The sequence below is a fragment of the Botrytis porri genome (assembly GCF_014898465.1).
Source record: "Botrytis porri strain MUCL 3234 chromosome Unknown BPOR_024, whole genome shotgun sequence".
Lineage (NCBI taxonomy): Eukaryota > Fungi > Ascomycota > Leotiomycetes > Helotiales > Sclerotiniaceae > Botrytis > Botrytis porri.
In genome coordinates this window covers 101738-128052 of record NW_024066098.1, presented here as the reverse complement: position 1 = coordinate 128052, position 26315 = coordinate 101738, and the positions used below count along the sequence as shown (strand labels likewise).

General features: G+C 42.6%; 7 protein-coding genes across 7 annotated transcripts; 6 read left to right on the top strand and 1 right to left on the bottom strand.

Moving 5' to 3' along the window:
* Nucleotides 1–3090: 3090 nt before the first annotated feature.
* EAF01_011730 (uncharacterized protein) lies at nt 3091–4085 on the bottom strand. The gene is made up of 2 exons (XM_038919988.1): nt 3937–4085; nt 3091–3879 (listed from the first exon to the last, which is right to left on the bottom strand). Exons 1-2 carry the CDS (start codon nt 3999–4001, stop codon nt 3204–3206), a joined length of 741 nt encoding a protein of 246 aa, XP_038764518.1. The 5' UTR covers nt 4002–4085; the 3' UTR covers nt 3091–3203.
* A 1835-nt stretch (nt 4086–5920) lies between these two features.
* EAF01_011729 (uncharacterized protein) lies at nt 5921–6853 on the top strand (the record flags this gene model as incomplete). The annotated part of the gene is made up of 1 exon (XM_038919987.1): nt 5921–6853. The coding sequence occupies one exon, from the start codon at nt 5921–5923 to the stop codon at nt 6851–6853; it is 933 nt and encodes a 310-aa protein (XP_038764517.1).
* A 1366-nt stretch (nt 6854–8219) lies between these two features.
* On the top strand, nt 8220–10433 carry EAF01_011728 (uncharacterized protein; the record flags this gene model as incomplete). The annotated part of the gene is made up of 2 exons (XM_038919986.1): nt 8220–10046; nt 10176–10433. 2 exons carry the CDS (start codon nt 8220–8222, stop codon nt 10431–10433), a joined length of 2085 nt encoding a protein of 694 aa, XP_038764516.1.
* A 1257-nt stretch (nt 10434–11690) lies between these two features.
* EAF01_011727 (uncharacterized protein) lies at nt 11691–13566 on the top strand (the record flags this gene model as incomplete). The annotated part of the gene is made up of 3 exons (XM_038919985.1): nt 11691–11973; nt 12049–13361; nt 13423–13566. The coding sequence occupies 3 exons, from the start codon at nt 11691–11693 to the stop codon at nt 13564–13566; spliced, it is 1740 nt and encodes a 579-aa protein (XP_038764515.1).
* A 1306-nt stretch (nt 13567–14872) lies between these two features.
* Nucleotides 14873–17174, top strand: EAF01_011726 (uncharacterized protein; the record flags this gene model as incomplete). Its single annotated transcript, XM_038919984.1, has 2 exons — nt 14873–16042; nt 16131–17174. 2 exons carry the CDS (start codon nt 14873–14875, stop codon nt 17172–17174), a joined length of 2214 nt encoding a protein of 737 aa, XP_038764514.1.
* A 699-nt stretch (nt 17175–17873) lies between these two features.
* EAF01_011725 (uncharacterized protein) lies at nt 17874–18302 on the top strand (the record flags this gene model as incomplete). Its single annotated transcript, XM_038919983.1, has 1 exon — nt 17874–18302. The coding sequence occupies one exon, from the start codon at nt 17874–17876 to the stop codon at nt 18300–18302; it is 429 nt and encodes a 142-aa protein (XP_038764513.1).
* A 770-nt stretch (nt 18303–19072) lies between these two features.
* EAF01_011724 (uncharacterized protein) lies at nt 19073–21193 on the top strand (the record flags this gene model as incomplete). The annotated part of the gene is made up of 4 exons (XM_038919982.1): nt 19073–19406; nt 19593–19971; nt 20169–20592; nt 20759–21193. The coding sequence occupies 4 exons, from the start codon at nt 19073–19075 to the stop codon at nt 20870–20872; spliced, it is 1251 nt and encodes a 416-aa protein (XP_038764512.1). The 3' UTR covers nt 20873–21193.
* Nucleotides 21194–26315: the final 5122 nt, after the last annotated feature.

The window sequence follows — 26315 nt, the reverse complement described above, 5'->3', positions numbered from 1 at the left end:
TGTCAGCGGGGTTAATGGGTCGAATGGTGGGTTATCTCCATATTTATAGCAGATCTTCGGATTTGCTATTTATCTTATCTCCATTCCCGATTCCGTCTTGATGTCATGCATTCCATCCTTTATAGATGAACGCTTTCAAACTTGCTCTTGAATGAGAAAATTGGTGACCGGCAAGTAGTCTAGCACGGTCTCGGCATCTCCAGCGAAAATGATAACGTTTCCACAAACAACATGTTTCCAATGACTTTTTTTGTCAGAATATCAAAGAAATCTCTCAGAGAAACATGAGCCAAAAAGGAATCACCAAACCTTCAAAGGTGATAGCGTTGAGTAGGATAACGGAAGCAGCTCGTCGAGCGAATTCATGAATGCCGATGACGACTTTGAGAGCGACTGTGCAAGTGGGGCAGTAAAACATAGCTCCGGGTGGATCATGAAGATACTTCTAGAGTTAGGAGCAGAATACAGGTGGAGGATTCTATCTGCTTGAAGTTCAAACCTCGACCTTTTTTTTTCACCAACGAGTAGGGACCTTTTCACGCCCATGCTCTCCATTATTCCTGTTCACGACTACACATCTGTTCAGCAACCGGAAGTCTCCGGAGCAACGTCCTTCACACAGACAAGGTTTAGAACCAACAAATGAACTTTGAAATTAAGCTTGTCCGTGATGTGGACTTGCAATGAGAGTGTACCTTAGCCGTCATGAACCATATGTATGATGCAGGAGGCTACCTGAGGTGGGCAGCTTATAGCGTATCACAAGGGTTTGTCCATCTTGTTGTATCATACATAGGATACCGTGGTTGATATTTACGTCCGAAAGATGGATGTATCGAACCAAACAATGGCAATGATAATGCTCTATCAAGATTAGCGATGCTACACTTACGCTATCAAAATCGTTGTATTCTTTCGTGTAGAGGTCTACCAATTGAACCAGGGTTTCCAGGACATAACGTGAGCCTTTGGCAACGAAATTCATTAAAGGATACACAGCTCAATCACCAAGCCCAGTTGTTGCCACCTGCTTGGAGGGGTTGGTCAAGTACTATAGAGCTTATCTAGAGAGGTCAAAGTTGAGAAGTACATGTTACTTATACCATCCAACCATCCTTTTCGGTCCCGAGCGGGAACAATTCACCGAATCAAGTGCCGCATCACATGTTCAATTGAGATTGAAGAGATATAAAACTTGGTCCGAGTCTCCTTGATACGCTCCTTAATATTGCACGAACACAACAGGAAAAGAATGCAGGGTCTGTCTTTGACACAGGTAAGATATAATATCATAATCTGGAACCATACCTGGCAAGCCAGTAAGTCAGGCTTCAATTTTCATATTATCTACAGAATCGACAATGTATAGTTGGGTGACAATGTGACTAAGAACTAGCGACAACGGGAAGATTAGTAAAGCAACAGCGGTATTTAAATCAGATGACTGAGAGGGTGGGAGTAAGTGCGCAAGTCTTTATCAAAATGTTATATGATTTACAGCTTCACTGGAAAGTAAAGCTCATCATAACTAACTCCAAACATGTCTTCATTTCACATTAGCTGAAGCAAGTGGAATAACCAACCATGGAACCTGGAAAGACAAGTTCCAGATATCCTTGATACACCTATTTTTTTATAAAAAAAACTTGGAAGATATTCAACCGACAGTCAATAACATTGTGCGTGAGCAAACAATCAAAGTTTATGGAGCAAATTTTTCTGAGTATAAGAGTCGCAGTTGCAATGTCGAAAAACTCTGTATACATCTTTCAGCATCGTAAACTTAACTTTCCAAGGCAATTTGTACTTCCTGTGAGAGACAACCATAAAGGCGACTGATTGATTTTCTTGGGGAACTTTTGGGATGACCTCGACAGCTAGAAGAAGGGGTTTTGACGTTTGCTCTGTATTCACTTTCAAACGACGGTGAGAACTGAAAGCGAATGAAATTAAGACAGTGTCGTATCGTGTCTGCGACAACATCAGAAGGAAAGTAACAATACCTACCTACTGATAGTTGTGTCACATACATCCTATCCTTAACAGGCGATTACAGCTAGAATATAATAACTTCTCTTAATCTAGACACTCTGGTCCATCGTTGGATCCCTTATAAGCCATTTCCTCTGCTTGTATCTACACGCATAGGAATTCAAGAGTCGAGAGATGGACATTTATTTATACACTAACCTAGGACTAGTAGTGTAGATATGAGTGAATCTACGAATTCAATTACTGGAGCTAAATGCACGAGGCATGATAGTATAAGAGAAGAGCATCAAATTTAGTCATTCTTCTTCTGTAGCCTTCATGATCAAGAAAAGAGATGCCAATCAAGAAGTCCAAGATTCAGTAACGTTACCATTTGCAAATGCGCATGAGCAGAAGTCAACATGCGCTTGTCATCCACTCGAGAGCTTCAACTTTGTGGTAGAATTTTCTGCATAATGTGGATGCAAGTTACAACTTGCATGAAATCGAAACTTTCAATGTGTGCAATGTAAACACGATGGGGCCGGAAATGGAATTGATAGTAAGTCGAAAGAATGACAATAAAGTATACAACTACTCGCGGCAATAGTAAGAACGAAGCCGCTGCCACCGCCAACAACTGTCAGCAATCAATGAGAATTTTAATGGAGCTTGCGGAAGTATGTAGAAAAGTGAAGCGACGTACACGAGACAAGGTGGCATCGGATAGTGGGATAGCAAGAAAACACGAGGAAAATATGAAGACCAGGTAGAAACCATTTCCAGTGTGCGTGTCAGGAGATACATACTCGATTCTTTTACATCTCTGCTGATCAAAGTAGACGAAGACATAGAGCTGACTGGCTTGTGGGTAAGTGTGTTTTGTGTTGAAGATCATGAATGTAATGTGGCATAATCTGAAGCATGCGACCACATCATAGAAGTTCAATCTTAGTCAAGCCAGATTAGAATTAAAGAGGAACTGATGGCCACGTTTTTGTTCCAGGATCTCTCTTCAAGGGATAGAACTCTTCCGTAACGGGCGATCCACTACCAGTATCCGACTTGAAAGCAAAATCGAAAAACACAAACAAACATTCGGAGGTATCACGAATGGAAGCAAATATGACAATAACTCCATAATCCGGGTATCAAAAAATATACAGCCTCATAAATCGTGAAGTCAAATGGAGATACTCATCCCACCATGCTCAGAATCAGTACGTGGGAGCTCATCTCAGTAATCCTCCTAGATCTCTTTCCATCCCGGTTACTCTCTCTTCTAATGCCTTCCTCTTCATTTCCAGCTCCCTGACCTCCCTCTCCTCTCTCCTCAAATCTTCATCCGTGATCTCTATCTCCGACGGTTCTTCGTTCACCTGCTGATTGTCCTCCTCACCACTCTCAGTGTCATTCCCCCTATTCATCCTCTCCAGTTCTCTCGTTTGTTTCTGCACCTTCTGTTCGTGTCGCTTCACGCTCTCCCTTAGTTGCGCATACCTACTTCTTAATCCTCTTATCCTCTCTGGAACCCCTTGTACAGGATACACCCCATTCAATTTCTCCGCCCCCTTCAATAAAACCTCGATATCAATTTCCCCCTTCCCAGTCTCTGTTTTGCGAACCTGAGAATGCAATTCTGCGCCAAGCACAGCGGCAACAGCAGTATTTCGCCGAGGTGCTCGACCGTTAGGACCTGATGCAGGAGCTACTTCGCCGGATGTTACATTGAAGACTGTTTGGCGGCGGGACTTTGATGGTTTGGGCTCGGGAGCTATTTGGGTTGGAGGTGGTGGGGGTGGAGGAACAGAAAAGAGGGCGCGTTCATGAGGTTCAGTGTCGCGAATTAGGGCTGTAATGTCTTGATTGGAGAGAAGAGCATTGGTAAAGATCTGAGGAGGGGGAAAGCTGTGGTAGTGGGGTTAGTAGCTCGAATTGGTTTGAGCGAGAGGAGCAGTTACTTACGGCAATGACGCTATTGAATCCGCCGAGAGAGCAATCTGTTCCAGATGTCTTTCTAGTAAAGACATTGTAGAAGTCTAAGGTTGTGTATTTTCGCGTGGTTGTACGATCGATTATTTACAATGACTAGGTACTTTATAATTATCGGCAAGGGTATTCAGACAACAACAAATCCCGATGCTGGATTAGATAATCATCTGAATGGTGGAGGAAGCGGAGACTAACTGGTTCAATACAGTCACATGATATGCAGCTCTCTTCTACAATCACGAATCACATCTTGACTTTTCCTCCCTTGCTCAATGCAAATCTTTTGCGTCTTCCACGGCAACATGATGTATTCCCATTGTATTTGTATCTTTCTTGTCTCCCATACCGGCATACATACCTATACGTTCTCTCTCTCCTGCCTTTATCTTCTCTTAGAAAGTTTCGATTGATCCGAAGAACGCATCCTCTGCTTTAATTTGAATCTACAATTGCAATTGGTAGATATATGATGGTTCAAGCATGAGAGATGCATTGTTTGCATATTATCTACCCTTGATAATTTTCGTCTTCCATAAACCCTATCGTCAATCTTTCTCTTCCAGATTTCTTTTTCTTGTTCTCCAACTTTGATTATTGCTCAACTTTGGTTGCTTTTTCCCCCGTTCATCTCTTCACGCTGCTTGTTGCTTATTTATCAATTTGGAGTTACTGACAACACATACATCGCAACACCGTTATTTCTTTCTTACCTTGGAGGGTACGAAAGCCATGGTAGGATAGGATAGGATAAAGCCGTTCCCCTTTCTTGAGGATTCGAAGTGAGTCTCGTCTCGAACATTTTACACGAGAGGGGAATTCGCTTTTCATGCTTGGAAATCATCGAAAATTGCCATCTAATCCATCTTTCCATCCAATATAAACTTCCACAAGGAGCCACCATACATATACATATTCCACATATTCATACAATCCAACCAACTGACCGCACAGTGCATCATCAATGATCGATTGGCGGCATTGACGATTGACGACTCGCCGCCCACTACTCATTTATCTACCGATACAACCATAAACTAGAGCACGCAAGAAAAAGTAACTCGTCATTAATCTCTTCTCTTCTTTCGTCCATTGGTAAATAAGCTTATCCCTTGGTGATTTCTGCCCAATACCTATAGGCTGATTTATGCCACCAACGGGTCCATTGTCCATATATCTCTTATCTTGCTTTGAAAGTTGTTGGCTGGTTTACCTACTTTCTTCCTCTTTCATCCAACTTCTTTCAATTCGAGGTTTACCCGAATATTCGGGTCAAACTTTTTTTCTCCCACCCCTCCAACGCTCCCAACTGGTTACCAGAACACCTCTTCTTCAGGGTATTGATCTACGGCATCATTTAATAAGTGTGGAGACAAAAAACGCATAAGAATATTCTTTTGGCTTCCCGCAAGACGCACTTTTTTCTCTCGGAAAAACTTGTATTATTTTTTGGTCTTTTCTGATATATACATTCTTCGAAAGCCTCATCCTCAACATTTCGAAACAAGTTTGGTCCCCTTTTCATATATCTAATATATACCTGACGGTCTCAGTTCAATCGACCCACATTCAATTTATTTTTATAATTGAATTCGATGCTAATCATTGGTCGCCTTGTTTACTTAGATCTACAAGTCACGCTGACCCTTGTATCTTCAACCAGGAACTTGTCCCTCAGGTCCCTCGTTAACCAGCTCTGAGACCGGACTTGTCCCCTTTTGACGGTTGACGATAGCCTCGAATCCGTAACTGCGAGGCTTCTTGGCACCCCAAGCTCATCTCGAGATTATCATGAACTGTGACCCTCCAGATCTTCCTTCTCCTGCCAGGAGAGATTCTCCACCAGTTCTTACACCTTGACCTCAATCGCAACACACATCTTTCACGCGCAGAACACAAAAAATTGATTGCTTTAGTCTACTTGAGGAATCGCAAAATCGCACCTGTCAAACTGTCAAACATGCGGCCTACGACTCCCAATTTCAGTTTCGCTCAAAGTGCCGGCCCTTCATCACCACCTGAGACCCCGACTAATTCCACCTTTACCTTCGTACCTCAACGACCATCAATGAACTTTCCTCGTCCCTCACCTAAAACAAATGGGATTATACCCAATGGTCCAGGCCCTCACTTTAGCTACAGTCGAGTCGAAGACTTATCTCCACGATCTACTTCTCCCTCGTCCGAATCCTCGGGCAGCGCAAGTCCGCCGCGATCAGAGAGTTCCCAACGCGCGCAATCACCACTTTCATCGCCTATCCACAGGCAATCAAGGGTAGTGGAAAAGGGCAATTTTACATTGGAAGAAATAACAGACAGCGACCTCGAGGGCTACGATTGCGACGAGGAACTTATAATACGACCCCACCAATACGAAGACGCTGAGTCTGATGGAGGATATGTTGCGCCTATATCTACACCAGCCGAGCTCGATCCACATTTCATCAGTGATCTACGCGATCTTACTGCACACGACTGCACAGACGCTTTTAACAATGATGAACAAGATGGCTCGCCATTGGATGAGCATGAAGCTTATGTACAGCGTAATCGGGAAGAACGTCGTCGTCGACGCCGCAGCTCAGCTACTGTACAAAAGCGATCAATTGCGCAAAGTATCGGGAGCGATACTGACGATGAGGATTTAAAGCCAGATCATATAAGCGCAAATGAGGCGGGATCTAGTGCTAGAAGACTAAGAAGGAAAACATTCAATCATGGGGGGGACAAAAGGGCAAGTCTTGTATTTGATGATCCACCGCCCCGGATTCCAGAATTGGAAGAACCAGATAGTTGCGAGGAAGTCCTTGAAGATGATACAGAATTGGATGATCTAAGAGAGTTGCCATACTACGTATTGGATGAATCTATGGATGTCGACTCTTCTTCTTGAGAGTAATGCGACTTCAGAGACACAAACATTCTTTGGTGAAAGATGATGAATGTGTGCAGATCGGCGGGTATGGATATCAAGAGGGGGTGACGAATTAATGAATTATGAACAAGGCGACATTTCATTGCATGCAGGCATGATACATATGACGGCGGCATATTATTTTCTACATTCTGAGCGAGAGACTTATCACTAGGTGGATTCTTCTTATGTTTGGTCCATTATTCATTCACATCAAACATAGCATTGCATAGCGGATGTAAGGATAGCAGTAGCGGCCAATAGAGCCCGGGAATTTGGATTGGAACTCATGGTTTCGGGGTTTGTTTTATAGACTGGGCGGGGGAGAGCATGAAACGATCATAGGAAAAGATATCGGAGAATACAAATAGATATACCTTTTATTGATATAAGAATCTGAGGCTATGGCACGTTTCTGAATTGAGATATAGATGTCTTGATGATCTGGGATCTGACGCTGAAGTAGAAGTTCAGATCATGAACTCTGTATCGTCTACACATCTAAGGAAATTGACTATTGATATTGATGCCCATGTCTGGAGATATCGTTACCACAAACCTGCCATGTTCAATTTGACAGTGATTAGTTGAACAATACTCAATATCTGGCTTCTCGTCCAGAACAGTATGACAAAAGTAGTCAAAGACTTCGTTGGAGATCTTAGATATTTAAATTTGCACCCGAGATAAGTTACACAACAGAAGGAAGTCTTTACGGGAAGTACCTATATATACGTATTTGATGATGAGTTGACACTGTCGGTCTCTTTGGATCAATAGGGGCATCTGATATGATTTCCAATTCCGACAGACTCGTTGAGGACGCGATCTAATAATAATCCTCATGCCACCACAGTTTGAGGAACTTGAAGAAAGAACGAAAAGTAAGTCAGTGGAATAACCTTATTGTAGTTGACAATGGCGAATACAAAATACAAGGGGCAGCAAGCATTGGTTAATTCAATGACAGAAATTTTTACCCATGATGAGTTGATCGATGAACCAATGCAAAGTGTCTCCAAGAAGTTTTAATATGTACCTACATTGTAGATGTCCATCTAATGCTCCCCATAGGCAAGTATATAGGCTGGCTCTGGTTGGTGCAAGGCTTAATAAATGTGTACTGGCAAAAGACTTCCTAGACTGGCGCTTGGACGATATCTATTAGCGCTTCGAGTGGGATCTATAAATCCATCTACAACATCTACCTTACCTCATCACATAACAACCAAAATTTGAATTTATCAGATGTTTGACGACCTTTCACATAAGAACACATAGAATATTAATCAATATAGACGGCCCTTAGTGTCACCATCAAAATCATTTGTCAACATCTAGCAACATGAATAATATCCTTCCAAACCAGGGTCAGCCTGGGGGTTCGCAACCTGCTCGACCACAGACATTATTTAAGCCCGAAATGATGCGCCAACTACCTGCGAATATTTTTACAGAAGAGGAGAAACAGAAATGGGAACAGGGATTAAAAGGACTTTGGTCACACGTTGAAAATAATCCTCTTGAATCATCGGCACATCAAGAGGCCAAGCGGAAATTGATTGAGTTTTCGAAGTCAGTCCAATCCAGGATATTGCAATATCGCACACAGCAACAGCAGCGCCAGGTACAGGCCCAGCAGAATCAGCAGAATCAGCAAAACCAGGTTCAAGCTCAGCAGGTTCAACAGAATCAACAGCAGACTCAGCAACAGAATCAGCGAAGCCCACAGGCACAACAAGCACCACAACCCACAACAACTCCATCGAATGAAGCACCTCAACAAGAGCCGGCCCCACAACAGCAGGAACAAACCACACAGTCACAGGATAATCAAGCTACTGGGCTCAATGTTGGGACTTCTTCCCAACAGCAAGCAAGGCCTCAAATTGCTGCTCAAATGCCAGAGAAGATTCTGCAGCACGTCAGAACATTTCCGTGGCATGCCCCACAACACCTAATCCCGCAATCACCAGAATGGACCAAATGGATGGCAGATATGAAGAACAAGTATGCAAAGGGCTTGATGCAGATGGAAAAGTCAAATGTGCAGGCGAAGGGTATGGAAGATTATATTAGAAAGAAAAGAGAAGAAGGAACTGCAACGGAACAAGATGAAGCAGACCACCAGACGAGATTAGCAGAGGTTAAAAAACAACATCATATGGCCAAGAAATTCGTGGATGACATTAGAGAGGGTCAGAAACGTCTCGCAACAGGAAACGCTCAGCAAGGTCAAACTCAGCATCCTCAACAATCACAAGCTCTTGCACCTGGATCATCCAATACAAACGTGAATGGAAATGCAGATGTTACTACAAGCCAGGGTAACCAAGGAGCTCAAGGTACCACCCAAATGAATCAAACACAAGGAGCACCCAGGCCACCTATGAATGTGCAGCAGCCACCAAACCCAGCGCTACAGAATACTCAGACCGTCAATGCTGCCATTGAACAAGCTCGTAACCAACAAATGGGTGGTGGTAATCGACCTCCTGGGGCACAAGGACAGCCATTACAAGGTCCACAAATTCCTACGCCAAACGCACCTTCGCATCCAACTATGCCTCAATCTCAACCTGGGCAAGCGCAAAGTATTAAAACCGAGCCAACAATGCCAGGTCCAATCAACACTGCCATTACTCAAATGCAAAATAACCAGCAACGTCCGGGTCAAACAAATTCTCCTCAATCGGCCATTCCTCAGTCAGCAAACTCAATTAGTGCACCACACCCACCTGGACCCCCAAGAGCTTTAACCCATCAAGCGGCATTGCAAACTGCGGCTCAAAGTTATTCCAGCGCAGGCGGTCAAACGACCACACCTAATACGGTCATGGGTCACTCGCATACTCACCCTAATACTATGCCCAGGGAACAACAAAATCCAAGTTCAACAAAACTTCCGATTCCAAAACATTTGCCAGAAAGAGCAATCGCACCCCCACAACCTGTCCAAATGGGTCAATCACGTCCTTCATTTACTGGTGGTCCATCAGGTGCTGGTAACGGAGTCATGGGTCAACCAGTTATTGCCAAGACTCCAGGTTATGTTTTGGATGGCGAAGGTGACCGCGTTTTGAGTAAGAAAAAATTAGATGAGCTTGTTAGACAAGTTACCGGCGGTGGAGAGAACATTGCAGGTGGCGGTCTGACCGCTGAAGTTGAAGAGGTATGAAATTTTCCCTGTATTCCCATTACGTTGATTTGCAAGCTCGTCCTTATTACCCCTGTCGCGGACATATAATACTCCATGCCTATGAAAGAGCTAAAGTCCATACAAACTAACACGATCTCACAGTCCATTCTTACAGTTGCCGACAACTTCGTCGATCAAGTCCTTCAAGCCGCGTGTAAGAATGCCAAGGAACGTGGCTCGAAAATTTTGGAAATCCGTGATATTCAACTTACTCTCGAGCGCGGTTACAATATTCGAATCCCAGGTTACGCCAGTGATGAGATTCGAACCGTCCGGAAGATCGCACCAAGTTCTGGATGGATCAATAAGATGAGCGCCGTTCAAGCTGCAAAGGTCACAGGTGGAAAGGGTAGTGATTAAAAGTATTGTCCATGGTTTCAGAAGGCGTTGTTTTTAATCGATCCGGGATGTCCGACATGTCTACATCACTTCAATGATTATTCAAATTGACGACAAGGAATATGATGATGGATACGAATCGGAATAAATTTCTTAGGGGTCACTATACTATCAGGGCATGGGATGAATGATAATTGGTGTTAGGCTATCTGATCTTAGATTGATGTGCATATGGCATGGACTGTCGTTGGCGTTGGAGGAGTGGTATTATGATGTTTTGAAAGCATCATCTGTATTCTCTCTGGGTATGTGTCGGTCTTCTAAGATAGGTACCAAGGTACAACCTAAATATCATAACAATTCATTAATCTTAATACAAGTTCGCTATGATGTGGTGTCTGCGATGGTAATGTGACGTTCGATAATGAATCTATCGCCGTCCTCAACCACTGGCTTTGATTGCAGAATTTTGGTCAAATCTTTTTGCGACGGCTTCTACATGGGAATTGTCACGTTCTCCATCTCTGCCTACCGAGTATTAATTGATCTATCCTGGCGAGAGCATTCTCTGAAATCACTACACCAATCTATAGTCCTTGTTCAGCCTCATCTTGCCAAGGACCCGAGTGATGTTCTGTGTTAACACATGATCCAGATATGATCTCGTGCTTTAGGTTGGCGGATGATACGAGATTAGGATCTTGGTTTGATATTAGGATGGGTGGGTTGATGGGTTTGTCGTCGAAATTATTGTGAAGTTTTCATTGAGAAAAATTGGCAATTGATATGTACGGTAGTAATTATAAATAATCACTTAACCCTAATAGCACAACAAAGTTCTTCAATGATGCATCTTGCTTATTAAAAAGCCATTTTTCGGTGTTCCACATTAGCTGGCTTGCAGGTTCCTTCGCCAGCTTGCAGTCGCCCAGCTCCCCAGGCACCCGATGACTCGCGTTAAAACAGCATCAAAGGTCGCTAATTGTAGCCGTAATAATCTTGAGCTTTGATGTTGTAAAGGTAATCCAAGATGTGAACGACAGCTACAACAACCGTTAACAACTCAACTACATAACACCCTTTTTAATCAGGAACCCTTTCAAACTCCGGTGATACTTTATTTTCACAGAGAGATATTCTGTGAACAAGAGAACGATTATATCACTTTTAAAATCAATCAACGCGACTTGAAGAAAAGTACTTTAGCTATACCACCCACCAGTCTAGGTTTACAAAAGGGCGACGTCAACCTTCAAATATACTCTTTCTTTCGCAGTTATGCCTGGTAAAACACCATACAAGAAGGGTACAGATCCAGTCGAGAATGGTATCAACGGTACGAAGAAGGATGATGCAAAGAGCTCATTGAAAGGTGGAAAGGGAAAGAAGACCAAGGAAGGCGAGGAGGAGATGACAGTTGTCGTACCACCATCAAAGAGTTCTAAATTATCAGCTCCCCCTCCGAAAGATGGTGATGGAGATGTAGCTATGGATGGCTCTGCGGAGGGTGAAGAAGGTGCAGGTGTTGAGAAGGTTGATCCGGTGGCCAAGGCTGTTGCAGGTAAGTCGAGCAATCACCCAACATATATCAGTTTCTATCCATCAGCAAAACCTAACATTTCACTCCTTTTCGCAGATATCAAGAGCAATTTCCCATTATTAGAGAAAGCTGTTGCTTTGTTTGATGCTAGATACACACTCCGAGCCCTCAGATCTATTTCCTCTATTCGAAAACATCTTACGGCTGATATTCTGGCGCAAGTTATTACGGAAACTTACTCTACAGCAACCCAACAAGCAAAGGCTTTACTCATAGGTATTGACAGAGAGAATGCCACATTTAACAAGGCATCACCAAGTGAGATGGAAATCGACTCTGAGTCAAAATCTGCCAAAAACGGGAAGAAGGAACCAAAAGAAATCATTCCGGAGATTGATATTTTCCTCAGCATTCTCGTACAAATCTTCTTCCTCGACAATAAGATGAACGAGAAGGGCTTCACACTTTCCAAACATGTCACAACAGTCATTCATGGACTCAACCGCCGAACCCTGGATTCTCTCTCCGCTCGCGTGTACTTTTACTGGTCTTTGTTCGCTGAGCAATTGGCACCACTTCCACCTTCTCCAGCTTCCCCAATTGTTGCCATTCGGCCAGCTCTTCTCTCTGGCTTACGGACTGCTGTTCTACGAAAAGATATCGATACTCAATCAACTGTTATCGTGCTTCTGTTACGAAATTATCTATCAACTTCCCACATCACTCAAGCGGATCTCCTCATCTCGCATACCAAATTTCCCGAAAGCGCCTCGAACAACCAAGTTGCAAGATACTTATACTACTTGGGACGAATCAGGGCCATTCAATTAAGATACACTGAGGCTCATGAACATTTGACAGCCGCGACTCGCAAAGCTCCTTCGAGTCCAAGTGCCGCAGGATTCTCACAAACTGCGACGAAGTTACTTCTTGTGGTTGAGTTGTTGATGGGAGATATTCCTGACCGTGCAACATTCAGGATTGCCAGTCTAGAGCGTGCTTTACAACCATATCTTAACCTCGTCCAAGCAGTTCGAGTAGGGTTGATTGCAGAATTCGAGGCTGTGATTACTCAACATGCGGAGACTTTTAGACGGGATGGCACTTATACCTTGATCCTTCGTCTACGACAAAACGTCATCAAAACTGGTATTCGCATGATGTCCTTGTCCTACTCAAGGATCTCTCTTCGAGATATCTGTATACGCCTGAAGCTTAACAGTGAGGAATCTGCAGAATATATCGTTGCAAAGGCAATTCGTGATGGTGTCATTGAGGCAACTTTAGATCGTGAGAAGGGATTCATGAAGAGTAAGGAAGTTGGAGATGTTTATGCTACTAGGGAGCCTGGTGAAGCATTCCATGATCGTATTCGTGCTTGTCTTGCTCTTCATGATGAGAGTGTCAAGGTATGTTTTGTTCTCTTATCATACTGTTTCATATATTACAGACTAACTTGTATAACCACAGGCTATGAGATTCCCAATGAATCAACATCGATTGGAACTCAAGAATGCTCAAGAAGCAAGAGAACGTGAACGCGAAATGGCAAAGGAAATTCAAGATGGTGATTTGGATGAAGATGACCTTGGCGGAGACTTCGAAGGCATGTAAGATGAGACTTGGGGAGTGGAATGGAAGGCTTTCGAAGATGTATACAAACCCGAATGCGAATGCAACTTGTAGCATGAGATGGTGGAGGGAGGGGAGAGAATTGGTTTGGTGGCACTTCATACACTTCTACCAGAACTTGTTTTGCTACTAATACCTCGTTCCCAATCTGGGATTTCTTTCAAAGAATTGAGATGATTACAACCTTCGACATATAGATGGCTGGAGGTTGGAAATTGGACCATGAAACGAAGGAAATTCCCACTGCTACATTAGTTTTTTTTTCTTCTACTTTTTACACCTTGACTGAACTTTATTTGCATGCGAGGCGACGCATTTGGGACGTACAAGATCTATGCAGATGCTGGCCGAGGTTTAATGATTAGAAGTGTTATTTTTGTACAATGACAATCTTTTTGATGCGATATATATTTTGTTGAGAGAGAGCTACTGTTAACAATTTGTGGTTACTGTGATGACGATGATGTGCGATGTGTTTAGCAACTATTGCATGGTGATATGCAGAGCTTTGGACTGGACTGGACAAGGTATGTGGGTGCGGATGTGGGTGGATAAAATATATATGGTAGCCTTGCAGCATCTGCTGGAGAGCCTTGTGGATACCGAAGCCTTGTCGCGGTACGGTGATGTAAACATTCTTAAAGCAACTTCGACGCGATCAATGAATCTGGGAAATTTTCCAAAGTGAATAATTCACTTGTAGTAAGGGGAATTGGGAACGAAGGAAGAGGAAGAGAGGATTTCATTCGTACCCGCTAGGAAATGATACGGTAGCAGGAAAAGGGTCGAAAGTTTTAATTTTCTCGCAATAACTGTAATAAGTGCAGCTGTAATCAGCAACTTGAACATTACATTACAACCTTCACAGTCTACCAATACAAATCTATCTCGTCACAAACAAAACAAACAAAACATTGACACAGCACGTACTAATTGACGGTGCTGATTAGAACTGCAAAGAAGTTCGATTATCTCAGATTTGCGACAATTAATCTGCTGGAGAGAACAAACAGGAGTTTCTACCAAATTACACCACAAGAAGAATTGCGATTCAACTCATTGCAAGGACGGCAACAGCGACGAGATTTCCACGCAATCACAGCGGGAGTTGCGTTCTACAATTACGATTTACTTTCAATATTGTGATTCAATCACATCTCAATTTCCAAATTTCGAAATCAATTAACAATTTTGAGTGTGGTGGATTTCACAATCTTACCTTACCACCAGGGGCGCTCTGAGCTATTAACCCCCCATCTCAACCACATATCGGAAAAAGTACGATACGATGCCACCACGAACCCTCCGAAAGCGCTCGTATAGAGCAAGCTCACGCGATACACATTCACATCCAAACACAAATGCAGATCCAAGTTCAAATACAAATGCAAATAGTTCACCAAATACAATTACGGTACGAACCACGACGACAGCTACGACTACAATGATGGTCGATAAGGATGGTGTTGAAATTGAGGGTAGTAGGAGAGTTAGTGGAGGAAGAACAAGTACTGGTTCTGGAGAAAAAAGACAGAGGGGATTGGCGGAATTTGGTATTACGAGAAGTCCGCACCCGCAAGGAAAGAAACGCGCACGCGATGTCGAGGGTGAGGGGGAGGGACAGGGAGAGGGGGGCGAGGATGGAAATACCATGAATGGTGAAAACATGGCGAATGGAACAAACGGAACAACTGCAATCAAAATCGGTCCAATGAGTTCTGCCCAAGATCAAGAGGATACAAATACACCCAAACGCAGAAGAATCAGCACAACGAGTCGGGTTCATGGTTCGATTACTGTTACCGGGGCTGGAGAGAGAGAAACACCAAGGGAAAGAACCAGAGAAAGAGATGTTACGGTCAGCATGGAGAATTCGTTGCCTTCACCTCCTGCTGAGGCGGGCGATAATGAACACCATGGAAATTCGGCCGAGATCAATGTTGGAGGAAGAAGTTTACCTTCTGTTAATAGAAGTGGTGGAAGTACTGGGACGGAGATGGAGATGGTGAAGAATCTTGATGAGAAAGAGAATGATGAAGAAAAGGATGAAAAAAGGGAAAGAAACATCGATGAAGTTGTTTTTGGAAATTTATGCTTCAAGAGTTGGTATTCGAGTTTCTATACCCGCGATGTCATCGGAAATGGAATGATAGAAAATCATTCTCAGAGTGTTAGTCAAGGGAGTGGAAAAATCAGTAAGAGTGGTAAAAGTGGAAAAAGTGGAAAGAGTGGTAAAAGTGGGAAAGGGGGAGAAAGAGATTCGAGAGGACCGAAAGGCTTGCAGGTTGACAGATTGTTTGTCTGCAATTGGTGCTTTGGATATACGGTCCATGGGGGAGAAATGTTGAAACATAGAGAATGTTGTGAGCGTAAAGGAAGAGTGCCAGGAAACTGTGTTTATGAACATGATGAAAACGGGGAATGGAGTGTTTGGGAGGTGGATGGGGAGGTTGAGGGTGTAAGTTTTCTTCTTTTCCTCCTGGTTGTCCTGATTGCACTTCTACACCGACATCATTCGAGGATTCCCTACTAATATCGCCCCAAAGACATTCTCGCAATCCCTGTCTCTCTTCGCCAAACTCTTCCTGGATAACAAATCAGTGCTCTACGATGTGCAGTCGTTTAATTATTTCCTTCTCGTTCACACCAATCTCGGTACGAAAGAACAACAAATCGTAGGGTTCTTCTCAAAGGAGAAGATGTCATGGGATAATAATAATCTAGCTTGTATTCTTGTTTTTCCTCCATGGCAAAAGAAAGGACTGGGGAGTATTCTAATAGGCACGAGTTACGAAATCAGTAGGAGAGAAGGACTGCTTGGAGGACCGGAGAAACCAATTAGTGAGTTAGGGAAGAAGGGGTATGGGAGGTTTTGGGGGGCAGAGGTAGCGAGGTGGTTGCTGGAATGTGAAGTTGGTGTGGATACATTGATGGAAGAAAACGAGTTGGTGGATGAGGAAGAGGAGCTTGATCTTGAGGTTATTAAAGTGGAAAAGAAACCACCGGTGAAGAAACCATCGGGAAAAGGAATGGGAAAGGGTTGGAGGAAGGGTATGAAGGGTGTAGGCATGCAACCTCAATCTCTGTCTCAATCTTCCTCTCAATCGAAGGAAGTTCCAGGACCAGCACCCAAATTAACACCAAAATCAACAAAACCGGCTCCAAAATTGCCCATAACACCGCCCATGGAAGATACCTGCGGCGCGACTACCGTGGAAGCTATTAGTAAAAGCACATGGATAGCAGTAGACGATGTTCTTGGCGTCCTCAGATCAATGGGCGTACTTGAAACAGTCGGAGGCTCAAACAGAGAGAAATCGGGGAAAACAAGTGCAAGTATACTAGGAGGAAGAATTGAGAAAGCGGGGAAAAAATATAAAGTCAAAGTAGATAAAGAAAAAATCCGCAAGTGGGTAGAGAAAGAAGGATTGAGTTTGGAGAAGTGTGTGAGGGAAGAGGGGTTTGTAGAGGGATATGGATATGCGGTTAGTGATGTGAGCGGAGTTAGTGGTGAAGAGAGCTTGATGGAAAGTATCGAGGGGAGTGGGGAGGAGGTCGATGAAGCGGGAGAGGAGGATGAGTTGGCTTGAGAGAAGCTGAAGAAAATGGGAGGCGTTTTTGGGCGATGGGATGGGGTAGGGTTGACTGGACCTCTTTTCATGGTATTTTGGTTTGGAGTTTGATTTGGTCTTGCATATTAGACGGTAGATACCATAGCGAAAGGAGATTCCAGATGGGATTGGAGTCGGATTATATACTCAACGATTACTCTGTACATTGTACATAAAGGATTACAAAGTTCTATGTACTATACTCTCAAGGAGAAGTATCAATATCTGTGCTCTTGGTTTCTTGAAAATAAATTGTTGTTTTTGATTTTAGTCGTGTAGATGTTTATGCCCTAGGGGAAACTGCTGTATGATAATAATTTGGTCTGTCGATGTCATGTATTTGGTGTTTTTGATGTTATTGATTTCAAAAATATAAAACTATAAACTCTTGATAGGGATCCAGCAGCCTGATTGAAATAATTCACGAATCAACCTGTTCATTACAGCAAAGTTGTGAGGAGAAAGACCGAGGAAGTGAGGAGAGTATCAGCTGATCACGTGGCAGTCACGCGTAAGCGATGATGTAATTCTTTGGGCGTTTGTAAGGGACTTAAGAAGAGCGCAAGAATCCTTCATCAAGAATGACTCTCAAGAATTGTATATTCTGTTTTATCTCAATTGATTGAAAAGCTCAAGTAAATATCTTCTTGTCCAATCCTCGAGAATCATCTTATCATCATGTTCGCTAGAAACATCATCAGTGGTGCGACACCAATCTCGCGTTCAGCAATTCTTCTACCTAAAGGTTCAAAGCACGCGAGGCCGCCAATCCGTGGCACCCTGGCTTCGATTTCTATATCTAGAGAATATCATAATGATGTAACTTCAGAGTCCAGTCCGAAAGTGCCTACGGAGGAGAAGATAGCAGTGAAAGATGCAGAGGGGCAAAAGATTGAGAGATCAACTGAAGTGGCGGGAAAGGAGGTAGATGGAAACTATGGAGAGAAAGCCGAGAAGAAGAGAAAGACAATTACGGAAATGGATGAAGAGTTGAGGGCAAAGATGGAAGGAAGAGAGGGTGCAGCTGGGGTTTCATATGAAGGAGGAAAGCCGGTGACTGATGGATTTGGCAGGGGAGTGAAGAGCAATATGTTCAGGGTTATTTAAGGAAGTCAAGGTCGATTTTGCATGGATTTGATGGCAGAGAGAAGTCTAAGTAGATAATAACGATCAAGATGTGAGAAGTTGTGGTTTCACATGATACAAATGCCGAAGTCCGCATTGCGTTGCTTCAATGGTCAAACTACTTATAATGCATGCCAATTAAAGTCGTCAGATCACCATTTTGAGCGTCTCAATGTGTTTCCAGTAATGGAAATCGCTTGACAACAATAGAAAGGCTGCATGCTTCAAGTTAAGAAGTCACGAGTTCACAGTGCACACGTCATTTTAATCACAGGAGCTCCCCCTTTTATCAAACGCGGCCATTAGAATCAACAGCCAGATCTCGACTACATTCACAAATCCCTAAGAAATTCACGTCTCCAATCCTCCCAATTCTAATACCTACAGATTTTTATCTATTAAACAATGTGTCTTTGTTTATTTTGGCTTAAATGCAAATTTAAGTCTTAAGATCTTTCGACGAGACCAGAATGGCAGTCGCAATCAACGTGTTATTGACGATCGAACATCTCAATCCGAGAGCGAATCACAGCCAACACGCCTAGGAAGGAATGAAGAGAGAAGTCAGACACAATAAGACAATTTCGTTCTCATAATTCAAGCAAACAAAAACATCCCAATAACATTACCCAAAGAGCAAATTTTTTTCATCGAACAGAAGAGTGGTGCCAAAGCATCTCATTTACCGAACGAAGACTGTCAGAATTACGAGAGACTCAAGAAGGAATACAGGCTTTTGATTGAGAAAAAAGATGGACGATCACCAGAAGCCGGAAGCGGGGAGCGTTAACCTATCACAGACAGATGTCCTCGGGCATGTCGTCGATTATTCAAGAGCGAAAAGAGAGTTCCTAAAGGATACCTCATCGGACACTTCAGACGCAAAAGACCACTCTCGGAAGAAGAGAAAGGTTCAACCTGAGGATTCCGAACGTGGTATGCAAGACGGTGTTGCAGCGTGCAGCAATGTGTTCAATGCTTCACCGACCGGCAATGATGATGATATAACGCATTCAAATGCCGATCGAAATCATAAAGGCAGTTCAAACGGAACGAATGCCTGTTTAAAGAAAAATGAGAAACCTCGTTGGTAAGTTTCATTCACTCCTATCGAGCTTCCAACTCCTAGACGGCAGCATTGAGTTAGGGAAGAACGACGGAGACACTGCAACATTAGCTCATCTGCTGTCAATTTTTGTAATTGGGAGTAGTTCGATCGAAATAAAATAGTCTCAACAATCAAACTAACTCGGAATGAAAACAGCGTTTTAGTCTGTCCTAAGCAAGATAAAACCGATGACCAAGAAACAGAAAACTACCATGACGGTTTCTGTCATATAACGATCCCTATCACCTATTTTGGGCAGACAGAAGAGGAAAAGATGGAAAATTTCATAATTGGAAGTGACTTTATTGTCGAAAGGGGAGTAATACATTTTTGGAGAGTTGAAGGAAAGAAGGACCTAGCACATTTTATGTTGCTACCACTTCCTCGTCTTGATTGGGGGATCGGCGAGGATCCAGAACTCGGTCTTTACGAAGGGCCTCTTCTGACTATGGTGGAGAAACGGTGGCCAAAGAATAAGGGTGATAAAGTCATGTGCGTTGTGGAGAAGGTGATGCTTACAAATGACGAGTTGGATGAATATATGTCTACATAAGTTATGTCTTTTAGGTTTTCTTCTTCCTTCACCTCTATTGACCTCTCTAAGCTGGCTACGGGGAACAACTTGCACAATTCCTGAATCAATCTGTGCTCTCCAACCCTTGTTCTCGCAACTAGCCTGACATCAAATTTTGATTTTTGAAATAAAAAGAGCACAACTAACAAGCAGAATGGTTAATTAGCGTGATCGAAAATCCAGACCGAATAGCTACTGCAAGTGGTATCTACGCAATCGTAGACAACGGTGAGGGGTCTCATCTCGCATATCACATTGCAAGCGCTTCACGGAGTAAAGGCTCTGCCTCCCTCTCGAGTCTCGGCGTTCGCATAAAAGGACCATTCATATGCTGGGTCAAGAACCCAAAAGCATCAGGTACAGATATCGATAAACCATGTCTTTATTGGAAATGGTTGCAAGAGGAATTTAGGGGCTTATTATGGACATCCTTAGTACAGGAGCATTTGGTTATGGAAGGTACTGAAATTCTGCTTATTCGTGGAAATCCGAAGAATGAGAAAGTCAAAGAGGATAACTCAGAGGAGGAATTGAATGATGCAGAAATTTCCGCAGAATTTGAGAAGGAATTGATTGAATTAGATTATGCGGTAAGTTTTTTCTTCTACTTTTCAGGCTTTTTCACGCGGTATACTCAACTCATAAATAATGGGTCAAGAAATCCTCCAAATTCTTGGGCCAAAGAGACTCGGAATACCTTTGACTTGAGCTCGTAGTAAGTAATATATGGAGATCACTACTGATTCCTGCTGTTAGGGTCTCGATATTGCACCTTTAGAGGACGATCATCCCGTCTTCGAATTCTTCAAGACTGCAATAGATGAATTTTCTATTCAATGGTACCCTTGGGAATGGATGCGCCCTACGTGAGCATTGGTAGCAGCGTAACCTTTGTATACATTTCTGCAGTTTTCCCGAGTGATTTGGTGTTTGAATAGTGAGGGCGATGGTAGAAATTTGAGGTTGGCACGGATTTCAGCATGGCGTTATTAGAGCTGTATAACTGAGGGGTAATACCAGATTCGCGGATAGATTATCTTTTAGGGGAATACATGATGCGGCTGGCTTTATGCCAGCACAGCTCTATGTGGCGTGAAAGAGAGTGAGGCGAACAATCAGAGGAGGACAGCATACATTACAAGCAAGCATAGATTAAAAACAGTGTAGACAACACAAAAACCATTGCCACTACTTTTGAACCTTGATCTAAAGCATGATCAGTACTTGTGACAGTAAATTTGTTTAACAAGAATATTAGTTCTCAGTTGACCGTAGTTTGAGAAGGGAGGGTGCAAAGTCTGCGAAGTAAGAGATATGTTTCGATGGATGGATAACTTCTTTTTAAATCGATCTATGATTTGCACTACTCTCTCTTCAAGTTTTCTCCATATTTGTTCGAATGTAGTGGGATATCCCAGAGTATCGAAAGAGATAGGTTAGCACTAGACTTTCCTCTGTTGTAGTTTGTCAGGGCTCCCCCTTGCAATTTGAGATCTCAGATATGCAACATTAGATTCTTGAGGGCTCTGAGTGGTGGATGGGTTGCAGTTGGTTCGGGTCTTGATTACTGATATGGGGGAGTTAAGAGAGCTAGGGGAGCTAGGAGAGGTTCTGGTCTGAGGCGTGATTGGAATTTGTGGATGTTATATAATTGATTGTAAATTTGTTCGGATGCGGCATGCCACTCAGATTTTTACCCAAAGAATTGTATGGCACCTCATCTGTGTCTGTGACGCTATATCGTAAGCAATAAGGCTTCATCGTGCCGTCTTGGAGTCAAGATGAAGGTGCTTGGGTGTGGTATAACATCCACCGTACTGACCAAGGCTATTGGGAATATCTGTTGCATATCTCGACTTAGTCATGATTTATTCAAGAGAAGTAAAAACACAATCTTGCACCTCTCATTACGTGTTTCTCAACCTCGTTACTTTCGTTACTTTCCTTACTTATTTCGTCCAACAACATGGAGCTCCAAGTTCTCTTATCCTCATCAAGAAAACTGCGTAAATCGACGCAAAAATGTGCACCGGTCAGTCGTAGCCATGTAGCCCTATCTTTTTACTTAGACAGGCGCGTGAAAAGCTTCTGCGGAAACCTTTTGTGTAAATCTCATAATTTCGTTGTAGTGATATATGTAGGATGCGTTTCTTTCTATGATTTACAATACTCGGTTGGATGTTAATCAAGGAATCTTACCAATGAAGAAACAAGCGGTTCCCTGTCACAAGAAGTGTTTGCTTATTTCAATGAGCTTTAGGGAAATGGCTGCACAGTCATATATCCAACCTCACCTTACAACCACCATCCTCTACAGTACATCATACAGACCATATCATAAAAATCCGTGAAGTATTGTTGCATATCTGCAACCAGGACAGGGGGTATTGACTTCGGCTATCATTACCCATTCTCATTTTGTAAACTGTAGTAAATTGTTAGTATGCTACCCAATTGACCCCAGTCCTTGTTCGAATGGGGGTTTTTGTTGCATGTCTAAGCTAGGGTGGGGCACCTTCTCTCGGCTAACATTTCCTAGAATTTTGTGGTTTATGTTTGTTTGACAATTGAGAGGGAATACTATTTCTATAGTTCATCTTCGAATTGAGTTTGGGAGAGAGGTAAAGATTATAGATGTAATTTGTAGATATCGGAACATTACTCTGCTGGATTTGGTTTGGGTTTTGAGTGTTCATCTTGAATGTGAGTTGATAATAATTCTAGTTCTTCTCTTTGTTTGCAATCGTCATGAATGTATCTATCTTTTGAGATATAGAATGAAATGAAGAAACATCTTGTTTGCCTTTCAAGTGTTAACATGGAATCCTGAACCTTTGCGTGTCCTAGAAACGTGGTAAAGATTGGAGTTACAACCAGATATGAACACAGGTATCACATGGCAGATTGACTTCAATCTATACTCCAATGATGTTCACATCGTCTTCTCTTACTAGTAAAAGACTAGCCCTTTCAGGAAAATGACTTATTGCACACTAACGTTCTAAACAGGCACACTTGAATTTAAACTTCTTCCAATCAAAGAGGTCAAAGTAGTATTGTTGCACATCTCAAGTCTAAGCAGGGGTCTCTGAAGTAATGTTCCTGGTATTGAAAGATGAATGCAAGATGGCTATGAGGTTCATCACAGGGGGTAAGGGTCGGGGAGACTTCTCCGAATCCAGTAACGTAAGTCATGGCGTAATGCGTCTAATGGCGTAATGCGTCTAATTGCGGGGAACCACTCTATTAAAATCTCAATTACTCAACAATCAACTATAATACAATCTCCAGTATCACTTTCAGATTCATCTTCAACTTCTTCTCCAATATCCTCTTCAGTTTCAGTTTCATATTCAATTACTTTCCCTTTCCCTTTTCCTTTTTTCATTGTCTGTACCTTAGTAGCTTTTTCGACTTCCACTACTGCATCACATAATTCTTGCGTAGAAATATGAAAATGACCCTTCAAAACTAGTCTCTTTCCTTTCTTACGTATCGTACGTTTCTTAATAATAGCTCGTAAATTATTCGCATCGTGTTGGTGAACAATACTTTGAGCTCGAAGTTGCTCACTCCCAATCGTCAATTTTCGAATGTATTGACGAACCGGGGTTGAAAGAGTCGTATCATTTTCAATTGTTGAATTTAAAAGGTTATTTGCTGTTTGTAAGATTGCTACATCCGGGGGTGAGCTATTGACGAAGACTTGGTTAAAAATATCAAATTGGGTTGGTTCTTTGGATATTTCGACTTCGGGGGTAAACTCTCGACCCAGTGTACGGAACACTCTCTGTGGATTAAATGGATGTAACCCAGCTCCCCGCCATGCCGATTCGATATTTTGATGATGGCATACGTCGGCTCGAGCTTTAATATATGCCTCCATCCATTCAATCTTTTGTATTCGTACAAGTTGAGCTTGATTCAAATCAGAAAGTGCTGCGGTGAGCCGTTTTTTCAATGGACCGAAAACCGCAACATCAAGTGGCTGAAGCAAATGCGAGGTATGAGGAGGAAGTATAAGAAGTACAATTCGATTTTGAAGGCAGTGAGCTATAAAGCTTCCACTAATATGAGAATCGTGGCCATCGCAGATGAGAAGCCGATATTTGCCACCTGCTTTTGCACGAGTTGCAGGTTCGAAAACGCGTTTTAGCCATTCTAATCCATGAAGATTGCTTGTCCAGCCCTTTGTATTTGCTGAAAAGAACCAGCTACCAAGAACTTCCTTCGGAATCCAATTTTGAAGGACATTTTTACCTTTAAAAATCCCGAGTGGTGGAAGAATGGATCCATCCGCACAAATACACTCTACCATTGAAATCCACTCTTGACGGCCTGGATGTGCTTGATGTTTTGTACGAAGTGTAGAATCGATAATAATTCGAGTTGATTCCATTGTCCCAATTGAATGTCCAGATTCATCCATATTATATTCGTCTTTCTTCTCAATTCCATAATCCTGAATCGCTTTTTGATACGCGTCAAACCAAGTACTACATGTTTCCCTGGTTGCACCATCCATTCTTACAGATTCAATTCGACGGCCAATAACAACTGTAAGATGAGGATGTCGTTTGATAAATCGTGGAACCCATTCATGACCAAGAAGGTGTTGTGGTGGGAGTTCAAGGGAGTCAAATGAGGGGCATTCCAAATTATAAGTCCGTTTTGAACGTAACTCCTCAGCCAATTCTTTTAACAACTGATGGCCTGGTGAATAGCCGCTAATTGTCAATTGCTTTATCCACTTAAGAAGTACATTCTCTTGTACAGCAGAAAGTTTCTGTTGCGATTGACGTGCTTCAGAACGCGATGAACCCCCTTTGACGCGTCGCGTCACAGTATCTTTAGAAAGCCCCAGTTCTTTTGCAGCTTCATATAAAGACTTATACTTTCCATTTTGAACTCCTAATACTGCTTCAGAAAGTCGAGATTCCATTTCCTGCACTTTTAAACTTTTTCGACGGACCATTGTTGAATTGTTGCTTTTTTGATGGGGTGGTCCCCCACAATTAGACGCATTACGCCATTAGACGCATTACGCCATGACTTACGTTAGTTGAACAAAAAACCTCTTTTGTTGCATATCGGATCTAGGGTAGGGATATGTAAGGTTTCTACTAGCTCCAAACTAAATAGACTAAATCCCCTTTTTCTACCCATTACGATATGAATAGAATCAAGTTTCCTCCTATCCTCCAACTAAACCACAAGACATCAGCTATATTGCATGCCGCAAGCTCAGACAGAGCTCTGGGATAAAGTTCCACTAGCTCAAAGTATAATCGAACTTTCCCTGCCTTCAGCATTATCAAACTAAGAAATCTGCTTTGTTGCACGTCGCAAACCAAGACAAGGGCCATTAATGTTTTTTCTTTCCCTGATCGAGACTGAATGTACACTTTTGTTGCACGTCTGCACAGGGGGCAGGGATTCATCTCTGAACCATCATCCACTAATTGCCGCCCGTTAGCTGGAAAGTCAATATGGCACTTGAGTGGCTGATCAACTAGGTAACCTCTAACTTTGAATATATACTAAGATCATTGCACCATCCATATGCAGTCCTAGGAAAGTGAATTTGAATAGAAACTAAGATTTCGTTGATTGATTCAAAACTTATTGTCACACATATATAGAATTACAAGATTGAAATTGGCAAGTTCTGATGGTAAGAATCTGTGATAATATGAACTGGTAAATACCTACTTCAGTGATCAGACTTCTGTCTTAGATATTAACTTCTCAATAAGGGTCCGAGGTCGGAGCTAATTGGGACTGTATCTGCAATTCACCTTGGCAACGACGATGACATGATCATCTTGTTTTTGATTGCAGCTTTCAAGATTGAAAGACGTGCTCATGTTATTCACTTTCTCGAATTGCTTGCTTGCTCGCTGCTTTTGATGATCTCCTCACCGCCCGAGCCCCTCTTCAACCACCATGTCAAAAAAATAAAACACAAAGTCTTCTATGCTAGTATACGAAGAAGAGCTATTAGTGAATGAAGTTCTTTGTTGATTCAAGCCCTCTTTTTGATTAATTATGGATTTGTGTACACTAGTCATGTGATTTCGTTTATGTTTAGGGGAGGTCTATGTTTTGTTTTAGGCTACTGTCATCCAAAACATGTGCTCTGGGTGGGAATAGAGCAAGACATGATGGTTAAGAGGATTGCAAGAATGATGCTAGACACAAATATTATGCTGAGAGTTTGGCAGAATGTCATAGGATCCACCACCTCTTGAAGAGCGGCCACAGCCCTAACTCTGTTTCCCGAGGCAACCTCAAAATTGCAAGGTATTTCTGG

Bases quoted from the DNA above. Each gene is read 5' to 3' on its own strand.
- EAF01_011730 (XM_038919988.1), bottom strand. From the start codon at position 4,001: ATGTCTTTACTAGAAAGACATCTGGAACAGATTGCTCTCTCGGCGGAT. The intron at 3,880-3,936 runs GTAAGTAACTGC...CCACTACCACAG, and splicing joins GATTCAATAGCGTCATTGCC to CTTTCCCCCTCCTCAGATCT.